This window comes from Bos taurus, chromosome 3 (assembly GCF_002263795.3).
Source record: "Bos taurus isolate L1 Dominette 01449 registration number 42190680 breed Hereford chromosome 3, ARS-UCD2.0, whole genome shotgun sequence".
Lineage (NCBI taxonomy): Eukaryota > Metazoa > Chordata > Mammalia > Artiodactyla > Bovidae > Bos > Bos taurus.
Window position 1 is genome coordinate 89,470,147 of NC_037330.1, and position 12,115 is coordinate 89,482,261.

General features: G+C 35.7%; 1 protein-coding gene across 2 annotated transcripts in view; it reads right to left on the bottom strand.

The window, feature by feature from the left end:
* Positions 1–202: 202 nt before the first annotated feature.
* Positions 203–12,115, bottom strand: part of PRKAA2 (protein kinase AMP-activated catalytic subunit alpha 2) — a 79,322-nt gene continuing 67,409 nt past the window's right edge. The window contains exons 6-8 of one of the 2 annotated variants that reach the window (XM_024989604.2): positions 11,268–11,772; positions 9,250–9,376; positions 203–7,991 (exon numbers count right to left, since the gene is read on the bottom strand). In XM_024989604.2, the coding sequence (XP_024845372.1) occupies positions 7,753–7,991; positions 9,250–9,376; positions 11,268–11,772 (871 nt within the window). In that variant the 3' untranslated portion in view covers positions 203–7,752. The remainder of the gene's footprint in view (positions 7,992–9,249; positions 9,377–11,267; positions 11,773–12,115) is intronic. The other variant, NM_001205605.1, reaches the window with a different exon arrangement.

The following is a 12,115-nucleotide window of genomic DNA, read 5'->3' on the forward strand; positions in this document are numbered from 1 at the left end:
AAGTTTATAGTAACTTCTTATGGCAGCAATAGGAAACTAATACAGTGGCTAAAGTTAGAGACTACAGTGCAGAACGAGGAAGACAGAAGTGGACAGATGGTATGGAGTCTCCAAGGGGGTAGAGGCAACCAAGTTCTACAACAGCTTTGGCTGCAAACTGTTAATTGACATGCAGAGTATCAATGACTGAATAGAAACAAAAGAGCTTTCAAATTAACCAGAGACTTTAATTTGATTTTGTGAAAAAAAGCTTGGAAGCAATCATTTCTCTTTTGTGTTTGTTACCTGTGAGCTTATACAGTGCAAATATTAACTAGGGAGAACCTGTAACTATGAAATGCTGTGTAATTTAAGAGGACACCCATAGCACACAGTTGCTGGAAGACAGATCCTTCCACTGATCATTTAACATTCACAAAAGAAAAATATATATATATAACAAAACTGAAATTTGCATCTATGGTTATTAAAACACAAAAGCACTAAGAGTCTGGTCTTTTTTTTTTTTTTCCATTTTTTAAATGAATTATAAAACATGATCCCAATTTTAACAGTTTAAAAAATTATCTTACTAGATTTGTAATCAAGTGCTTTGATGGGTAAATATATCAGCCTATGGAACTTTTTTTCCTAAAGATGTTCTTGAAATTTTTTTGAACAATATCCAATCTTATATTTTCTTATGATTGTCATGGACACAACAGCCTAATGGCTGTCAACTTTCAGTTTTGTTTGTTGCACTCCAAAGTCACTGTCTATTTAAGCATATATGATATAGAATACAAGCATTCTTCCTAAAACAATATTAACAATTACTATGCTCAGAGTTCACAGTTCTATAACAATTTTACATTAAACACTCAAAACATTGTACAACCATAGATATTTGTGAGTAGTCTCGAGAAAAAGCTGTAATTTGGTATGTTAAGGCATCTTCAGCCAACATATTAAGAAGTTCTGAATATCTCTCGCAACAAAAGATGAATTTAATATTTGAATATTTGATATTTTCAAGAAATTTCAAAAGTCACTTAAAAATAAGAATACCATAATTTGTGAAATTGTGTTCCTAAACATTCTTCTACATTCTTACCACATAACTTACCTAAAATCAAGATACTCATCCTATCAGTATCAACAATATCTATTAAAAAAAAAAAGGGATTTACATTAAATATGATGATAAACCCTGTATTTAAACAAGGGCCTCCAAACAGTTTCTCACACATATCTGTGAGGTAGGTTATACCCAAATTTTATAGATGAAAACATTAAATGAGGTTAAATGACCTGCTGCTGCCACAGCAGCCAAACTGAGAATTAGATTCCAAATTAGATTTTGTTCTTTGCTCTGCATTATTTCTTTCCTTTACAAACTTTTTAAAGGGTTGAAATATAAAGATTGCTATTCATTGCTTTCATTTTAAAGCCATGAGAAGGCAGCCAAACTTTTACCAAGGTGACTGAAAAAGTGAAGCGACATAAACAGACACACCTGGTGAACAATTTCTGACAGTGACAGTGAGGTCTGGCCAAAGGAACCGACAGCAAACAGGCGAAAACAGTGCAACTGTGGAGGGACGGGCAAGTACAAATGAGGGGAGTCAGGGCAAAAACGAGTTTAAATAAGTTTTTAACTAATTATTATTCCTACAATTTAAGAGAGAAGGCACAATTAATTAAGGTGTTTTGCTTTTTTAGTGGGATCTATTTCTCTTTTCCACATTAGGAAACCATTACCTGTCTAGAAAAATGGTTTTTATTTGTAACAAAATTTAAAAAGGACTTTTACTTGTGAAAAGTGCAAGCTTAAATTAACAGCAAAAAATTAACTGTGCAGTTCTCCTTGGGTAGAATGTTCCTATTCCTTCCTTGAAATTATAAATCAACACAAAGTAGCAAACCTTGAATTAAAAAATTCACACTGTATGAACCTTGTCAAAATTCTGTATATGTTTAAAAGTGTTGTCATGCTAGCATGTCCTATAAACACTTCACTTTTTCCTCCAAAGAGCCTCCTATGCTAGGATTTCCTTAATTGCACTTTTTCAAATGTAACAAATTTACATACCCTGTTTGTCCAGATAAAACCATGAGCTACTTCCATAACATCTGGACTGTTTTATATATAAACAGTAGTTACAGAAAGTCACATACACAACCATGGCTGCAAACTGGCATTGCTGTGCAACGCCGGCAGTAAACACTGACTCACAACATTAACACAGTCCCACAGTCTGATCACTTCTAGACCCAGCCTGATTCTTATCAGGTTATGGCTGAAAAAGCTGAATTAAAACTTAATCTGGTCTACACTGTGGGTCCTGTTCTTCATGTTATTACTGTTCAGTGGCATCAAATGCATTATAATTGTATGTGGAAAAGGCTGGTAAGGATGCCAGCAACTTGTGTAAATAAGATATACTCTTAAGAGCTCAAACATAAATTACATTTCAAATTTCTGTAAGGTCTGGAAGAATCTGTATCAAGTTGATAATACTTGGTAGTTTGTGAATAGAAATATACTCTATGAGAATAGTATCTTATCATCTAATATGCATATGAAATGAAAAATTACCAATTTGTATATGAAATTTAGATAAGCCTAATTTAATAGTAAAAAATGATAATTTAAGATAGGAGTTGGGGCTGGTTTTACTTTTTTAAAAAGCACTGTGCTACAAGAATCACATAAATAAAGGGAGAATCATGGCCTAAAAAGTTTCTTCAGTAGTTTTAAGCACCCTCAATAACTTAGAAGTACTTAACAAAAATCAATATAATCATAAACACATCTAGTTAGTACAATCAACTCATTCAAATAAACTAAAAAATATTAAGACTACTTCATGTCACTCTAAGACTTGAAAGCAATGCTTCTGTGTTTATTATTTAACTACTAAGATGTTTCAGTGATTCAGACTGTTTCCCCCAAGGGAAGGGGGCACATAAAGTGATCATCATTGAACATTATATGGCATTAAAGCTTGTGAAAAGCTTTCTGGTCCTGCTTTCTCATTTGGAAAATCATTAACACACAAGGTGATTGTAATGTATTAAATAAATTAATAGATATGGAGGGTCTCTGGATCTAAAGTGACATGAAAGTTGCTCAGTTGTGTCCAACTCTTTGCGACCCCATGGACTATACTGTCCATGAAATTCTCCAGGCCAGAATACTGGAGTGGGTAGCCTTTTCCTTCTCCAGGGGATCTTCCCAATCCAGGGATCGAACCCAGGTCTCCTGCATTGCAGGCGGATTCTTTATCAGCTGAGCCACAATCACCATTAAGATGAATGGAACACTTCCATCACTCCAAATTTGTCATCTTTTGCTTTATGGAAAGTATACATACATGCTATTAATATTTTAACATATTTGGTTTTCTGGATGATTTTCTCATTTGTATTCCAGGGGGGCAGCTGTGTTTAGAAAAACATTCAAGTATGTGTCTTCAAAACACCAAGCCAAGCAAATGTATATCATTCACATCAGTATACAATCTCTCAGCATGTAAAAAGTGAACGCTAATACAAATCATATGAAAAGGCAGAGAAGAGACAATTTTAAAGCTCAAAGGTAATCCAGAGGTCTTTTAAGCTATCCCTTCCACTTCAGAGGTTATAAAAATGAGGCCCAACACAGGATGTGACTTACAAACAAATGGCACAGATCCCTCATCCAGAATTTTAGAGTCTCTGAGATCTATTATTTTAAAAAAGTACATTCTCTATTTAAAAAGTCACAGAGTGACAAAAGTATCAGGTAAAGAAATGCCAAACTGAAAATGTGGAGGACTTTTAAAAAGAAATAAAAACAGACAAAACTGTGAATATGTCTAGCATTTAGATACCTAGATTTCAGTCATTAACAAGATTTTAAATTATTAATCAGTGAAGAGACAAAGATGCAATGCCTCTGGCAGGCAGATTCCAAGATCATTTAGTTTATAAAATCGAAGGTACATTGCTTAGATTAATTCAATAAAATGTACATTTTCAGATAAATCCAAATAGTCAAAGAATCTGTAACAGTTGTCTATGATTATTTTCTCAATTATGTCTTATCTAATATAAAAATCAATTTGTATTCCCTGAGTACAAACTGGCTAGGGAATAAGAGAAAGCAAGCCCAGGATTATGTAACTGTCATAGGAAACCTATTTGCAGAAAGGAAAGGGGAGACCTGTCTGCACTACATATAGCCAATTGCCTGACATGGAATACTGTTACTTCCGAATAATTTAGGCTCCTGGATTCTCTTTACTGCTAGCAAGTATCAAGGAATGCCAACACCAGAGGTTACAAAAGTGTTTCAAAAGTCTGTTGATCAAAACAAAAGCCCAACTTGTAATAGTCTTGCCTCCCACCCTACATATGTAATTTGGGATGTTGTTTGTTCCTTCATTGAAGAATAACTGGAATTAGGTCTAAATTTGGTGTCTTCTTATATAAAAGTGTTCAGAAATGTTCACTGATTACACTTTCTGAAAGAAGGAATCAAAGCTATTGACTCATTACCCATTGAGCCAAAGCATTAGTCACTAGTCTCTTACACCATTTTTAGAAGTAATCTTATTTAAGGTTTTTAAGTTATCCATTCAACACAAAAAAGAATAAATTTTGCTCTCCACAAAATACCAAACCTGATTTAGACAGTCAAAGTGCTATGAAATAAGTTGTAGGCATGCAAAATTCCATTAACCCATTGTTCGCTCAAGATGAATATGTATACTGGTTAAAATAATTCTGATTTTGAATCAGAGTCTCTCCAACAACTGATAAGAGCAAATGAAATCTTAGTTTTATTTTTATCTACCTAATTATGGCAACCTGGTAAATAATTTTCTTAAAATCATATTTTCTGAATATGCTTTTCCTCCCAGGGGATAGTAAGTTTAAAACAATGTTTAAATTAATTTGGACAAAGCAAGATTAAACAAATTTAAATGATTTTCTTTTTCCACAGAAGAACTGGTCAAAGTCTTTAATGATCACATCCTTTGTCATCTTCAAGCAGGAGAGCAACATGTTTCATTTATCAGACTTGCTCAATGAAACCCCCTTTCTGCAGAGCATCTCACAGAATGCAGTTTCAGAAATGCCGTTCTAGAACCACTATGGACTCCATTTCCATGACATAGCTAAGACTTTATCTGTAGCCTAATAATAGAGTTCTCCTTCAAAATCATAGCATGAAGAAAGTGTTCCTACCCCCGGTCTGTCTACCACATACCACATCCACACTCATCCAGGTTACAAGACTGAAATATGGGAATTTAGCAACTGATTCTTTCCCTCGCCCTGCATGAGCAGCAAAGAGACTCCTATGAAAATGTTCTAGACCTATTACGCTGGACTGAGCCTCCTGTAATCCTCTCTCTGCAGACCAATGTATTACACCATCTACATTCACAGAAGAGCTCTCTCTCAAAACTTCAGCACACAAGAACCCAAACTGTGACCCTTGGTTCTCTGAAAACACATAGCTATCGAAATGTAGATATTCATAAATACTGGCAAGAATGAAAAAAAAGTAAATACTTTTTTAACTTTAAAAAACATGATAACTATATAAATCAATTTTAATATGTTTCTAACATCTGATTTATTAAACTAAGGAAGTTAAAATGCCACTGGATTCCTTCCTACTGTTTCTCTGCCTTCAAAATTATTAGGGATTTTGTCATTGGGAGTAAGGAGTCAGATTATTTTGAAGGTCATCCCATTAACAGGTAAATATTATGAGGTGGCCCTGTGTTTTCCAAAAGAGGTATTTACACATTTGTTGGGGCCAAAATTTTGCCAGATGTATATATACATCAAGATTAATGCAGCAGGACTGCTTATCCCTATAAAAATATACACAAAAAAGTTTAGTTTGATGCCACTAGATGGCAATATTTCAAAGGTTAAAAAAAACACCTTAACTGCAACCCCACTCTCTTTCTCAAATTGCCAAACAAGGATTCCTTGTATTTTGATATTAAGTCATACTTAAAAGTTATGTAATACCATTTTTTAAAGTTCTGCTAAACAATATTATGTGACACACTGCAAACTCCTGACTAAAAACTCTTTAAAGACAGACATACTTGTCTTTCCCAAACCCAAGAGAAATTTGGTTTAACATTCTCATTTGCTTCTTGGTAGAAAACACATTTTTTTTTGGCAAAGAGACAAAAACCTGTCAAGGAAGTGTTCACTTTTTGTTTTCAAGAGCTTAATCACTTAATCATTTCTAGGGTAAGTCAGGTGAATGAGACTGTTAATTACAACATATTGAATAAGATGAATAAATACAAATTAGATAAATTACACATAATTTAAAAATTAAATATTTTTTACTAAAACAATATAATCAATGGGCTATTATCTACCCTGCTTTTTATATAGGGTTTTTTTTTTTTTTTAAGCCTGAAAAAAACTTGCACAAAGCCAAAAATAAAAGTTTGGTTTTCCTTTAAAAGCACTGGTATACAAATACATATATGTATATATGTAAACAACATACATATTTATTCAAGAGAGAATTTTTTTGAATGTTTAAGGCTTCCCTGCCCTAACAGGTTCAACAGTGAAGGTCACAAGCCTACCAAGCTTTGGAAGTATAGAAAAGCCCTTAGGGCCAGAACAGTGTTTCAAATTGGATGGCTAGCAACCAAGATGTAGAACAAAGAAAGAGAACCAGAGAAGATTTCAAAACTAAGCCCATCAGCCACTAAGGATCAAACAATAAACAAAGACAAAGGTGATCAGGGGAGGTGAGGGAGCGGGGTGACTACAATAGCAAACTTCTGATGAGTAACTGGCATTACAGGATGCAAAAGGACAGGCACACACACACTCCTTACCACTACACACAGGAAGAGACCAGAGATAAGAGTTCTCTCTAAGGGACTGTTGACATTTTGCTTTGTTTCTTTTAACTATTTTATCATGCTTGGTGGAGTACAAAAATAAATACAGTGAAAAAGAACTTGAGAAAGGTAGACTTTGAAGGCATGTTGTAAAATGATACAAGTTTATGAAAAAGACAAAAGTTGTAACTCCAGATGTTCCAGTACTGAGTAGAACCTTGAAGGCTCTTATATATGTTATTCAGGAAAATCTCAAGATAGAGCCTCTGGTTGGTTATAGCTGTTTTGAAGGAACTTGGAAATGACCATTACCTGTCTCAGGACCACAGTCCTTCTGTTGAACACTGGGCAATATCTGCAGAAACTGCTAGAATTTGGTTCTAAAATTTGGGGGAGGGGGATCTGGCTCTTAAGATTTCAACATTTAAATACTATCTTACTAATATATATGTTATTTTTAAATCTTGTGCATAAACACAGCTTAAAACCTGCTGAAATTTAGGAAGCAAACTGGATTTACCTACACTAAACAGTAAAGCAAGATGTTGCCAAACCACCTGTTGACTGAGATGGTTCACCAGTAAAGGTATATTAATCATCTGTAGTGAGTCCACAATTTCAGGTTAACAATAATCATGAGTGTTCACATATTAAAGATACTGCCTATGTGAATTTATAATAGGCAAAACAGAATTACAGATGTCTACAGTAAATAAGATGTCAGACTTTTTCTTTTCAGTAAATTTCAATGGTACTGTGTCCCCTGAAGACAGTCACGGCTCTCAACCAGTACTTCAGAATATGTGATATCCATAAGTAAAATAATAATTTAAAGAATATATCTGATTTTCACAGTGCAATAACAGAAAGAAAAAAAACTAGGGAAAGATCATCAGCGTGCTAAAGTAGTGATCAGACTGGCACACATTTCAAAAAAATCCATGGTGTGACTGCCCAGGCGAGGTGAGACAGAGGACGACATGCTTCCGGTCAAAGAGCCCGTGAGAGAGCCAGAGAGTGAATGGCCCTCCGCAGTTACAGAATCCAAACTGGACCGTGGTCTGTGTAAGCCAGCAGCAGAACAGGACCGCTGAGGTGTTGAGGAACCAGACCTCTGCTCCACCACCTCATCTGAAATGGACCAAAGAAAAGCAATTTACATGAACAGTGTATTCGCCCTAGCCCTTCCTATGAAGGTATCTTATTCAGAATATTAAGTGAACACATCTGAGCTAGGGCATCCTGGGAGCCAATGTCATGTTGCAGGGTTTTAGGAGTAGGGGTGGCAAAACCTTTTCCCTCCTGACTGTGAACGACATCACTGTCCAACTGTAACACTGCCACACAGTCAAAATGTGATGCCTGAATCCTTCTCAACATACTGTTTGACAGTAACCTTGAAGTCAAAGTTTCCTGACACCCTTTTATCTGAAGAAAGCACACCTTTGGAGGATTATTTTCTTGCAGTGTATAAACAACAACAAAAAATAATTAAGATAAAAACAGAAATTACAATTGCACTGATTCTTCAGAGCACACTGCAATTGCCTGGCGGAAGGGGCAAAGGAAATCTTGTTAAAAATGCTGATTCCCAGTTTCCCAAGGACCCATCTCCAGAGATTCAGATTTGCTAGGTTTGGGAGAGTTCCCAAGAATCTGCATTTTAATAAGAACTCTGGGTAATTTTGATAAAGGTGTTCTAGGGACCATATAGACACAGCTATAGTTTATGGCAGTTTAAGAATAAACTGTTGAAAATAGCTTCTTTAACTCTGAACTCAGTTTTCCTCTGATTCCATCCAGCAGTGGACCCTTGGTTTATTCTGCTCACATCCCACTTGGGCCTCTGAGCAGAATAAGCACATTTGCTCAGCCAAGTATGACTCTCGACTCATACTAGATCCTTGGACGTGACCACCTCCCCTGACTCCTTTGCCTCTTGGATGGCCATGGGCATAAAATCCAACCCAAATCCCAGGAGAGGCCTATCTGGACACCATGGCCACCCAAGATAAAAGAAGCTAATCAACAGGGAATTTTAGATATTATAATGCTTACTGATAAAATATGAAAGGAGAAGTGTGACAAAGAGCCTAATTCAGCTAATTGTAGGTAAAAATTATTTCCCTATTATTCCTTATTTTCCTCCACAGTCAACACTTTAAATGACTCTTTTTTTAAATGAGGAAGCACTTCTCCAGAAGAAGTGCTAGATTAGAGATTTTCCTCATCTTCAATCCTTTTTGTTTCACTCACATTCTTAGTTAAATCTAGGTTACTAAAAACCAGTATAGAAGACTACCCACCACGTCTTTGAGATGATTTAACATCTTGTCAACTAGTGCCAAGTTTTATCTTCTCAGAGCTCATGCTTGCATGGCTTCCTTACCATCAATGCTTTTAAAGTCCAAAAGATAGCTTCTGTTGTCAACCAGGTACAGCTGTAAGCTCATTTTCACATAATTGCCAGTCACTGGATTTCTTCTTCTTACACGTAGATGGTATGCATTCACTACCTAAAATGAAAAATCTTCTTTATGGAAAAACATTCCAAATAAAAAACTATAAAATATTTCCATTATTTTTATTGCAAAGAATAATATCTAAACAAATAATTGGAAGGAGTGGGGTAGAGAACAAATTTCTGAATCATTGTTTACATTACATAGTAGTTTAGTATTTATTTAATCCCCACTAACAGTACTGTGTGGGAAACTGCTACCCACCGCAGTATTCTTGCCTGGAGAATTCCATGGACAGAGGAGCCTGGCAGGCTACAGTTCACGGGGTCGCAAAGGGTTGGACATGACTGACTGACTTTCGCTTTCAACAGTACTATGTACAGCAATTAAAATTGAAAGGGAACTCAGAGACTCTAAGAGTCTAGCCTTCTTTCCAGACACGCCTCCACTCTAAACCATATTTTGGCTGCCAAAATATTTTGGTTTCCCTGTCTCAATTTGAATACCTTTAACTGTGAATATAGAACAGACAGAAAAAGGAGATATAACATGTTAATGGTTTGAATCAGGCTCTGTTAATAGGTACTGTCACAAAGTTTAAGTATCATAGTAATCTTGTGAGGAAGGTATTATTTGCCTTTTGAGGATAATAAAACTGCAACTCAGATAAAGAAAATTTTAGTTTTCAAAATACCTTATCAAATTAGTTCCAAAAATTTCTCAATAAGGACTTTTAAAGACACTAACATGTCTTTTTTAACTAACTCAATAAAACTGGTTCAGAAAATGGAGATATTCCTTAAATGGTATTAAGGAAATATTATTGTTTATTCCCTCATTGCTCAGTTGGTAAAGCATCTGCCTGCGATGCAGGAGACCCCGGTTTGATTCCTGGGTCAGGAAGATCGCTGGAGAAGGGATACGCTACCCACTCCAGTCTTCCTGGACTTTCCTTGTGTCTCAGCTGGTAAAGAATCCACCTGCAATGTGGGAGACCTGGGTTTGATCCCTGGATTGGGAAGATCCCCTGGAGAAGGGAAAGGCCACCCCCTCCAGTATTCTGGCCTGGAGAATTCCATGGACTGTATAGTCCATGGGGTCACAAAGAGAGACATGACTGAGCAATTTTCACCTTCACTATTGTTTATTCATTCCATATACAAATAATGAAATAAAAACATGTCAAATGAATATTTACATGGTATGTTTGAATATGTTTTTCTTCCCTTAAAAGTACATTCACAGTCCTTAAGAAAGAACAAGGGTAAAAGATACTTGAAAATGAAAAACAGATCCCCCCACATATAGTCAAATAGAACTGAAATGAATTTGAATACTAATAAAAAACAAAAAATACTAATAAAGCAAAATGTGGGATGAGAATAACAAAAATACATCATAACTAAGGACTAAAAATACTAGCCAGATAAGAAATTTTCTCAATTTACAGAAAAGTATTTGTTTACTAAATAAACATGCCCTGACAGTATAATGTGTATCAACTACTTGCACTACAGCTACTGGCAAAAAACCCCCCAAAAACCTGCCCTTAAAAAGACAGAGAAAGGTAAAAATATACTATCTTTGAAGACACATGACTGTTACTGTTATGATACATGCTAAAACAGGTGGACTATTTTCTCAAGGAATTTCAAGTTGATTAAAACCGTATTTCTCAGCCAAGAATGCTATTCTCTAATTCAAAAATATATAGGTCCCCAACATCAACAGTTCTTCATCCTTACGAAGATTTGTTTTGTTTGGAATGCACATGGTACATTATTGGAAAGAATAGGATTTATCAGCCCATATATTTATTGAGACCACTAAATTCACATCAAAACCAACTTTTTATTGATCTTAGTATTCAATTCAGCAGCTCAGACAGGCTTACTATACAGAAAATGGCTTCTACAAATGATCTTCATATACTACAATTCCCTACCTTCCATTCAAAATCCAGCTGCTTCATAGCTCGGTAAACTTCAGCCATAATGTCATATGGTTTGCTTTGACTTCGGATTCCAAGATGCCACTTGGCTTTTTTCACAGCTAAAGATTTGGGCTTCGTTGTATTCAGTGCATCCAGTGGACATCGTGCTTTAGGGCTGTCTGCTATAAGAGGTGGCATCCTTTCCGGATGAGGTTTCAGGCCTGGGGGAATATGCATGGTACTATCATCCATAAAAGAACCAGTTGGGGGACTAGAGGCGAGGTAGAACTCACTGGCTTGGTTCATTATTCTCCGATTGTCAATGATAAGATGATAAGCCACTGCAAGCTGGTCTTGAGGGTCACCACTATATAAACTGTTCATTACTTCTGATTCTGTACACTCAAATTTTTCACACACTTCTTTCACAGCCTCATCATCAATGACGTTAGCATCATAGGAGGGGTCTTCAGGAAATAAGTAACTGGGCAAATCTTGTTTAAACCATTCATGCTCTCTAGGAAAGATACCACAATACACTATTGTAAGAACATGCTTTGGCAAGTCCCAAATAATTTAGACATGGGGCAATACAATATATCAGAATCAGAAAGACCTGGGTCTCTAGTCACTTACTAACTATGGGACCCTTGGGTAAGTTCATTAACCCTTGCTCTAGAGTAACTATGATTATTCAGACTTGGGTATTTTGCTGACATTTTCACAAAAAGAAATAAAATAAGTCTGTCACTTCAAAGGAAACAACTGGCAGTACTTGGTGCCAGTGATGAAATTCAAGCTTTCAAGTAAAATGTTAGAATTTGGCTTATAACGGAGTTCTATATATATATATATAGAAT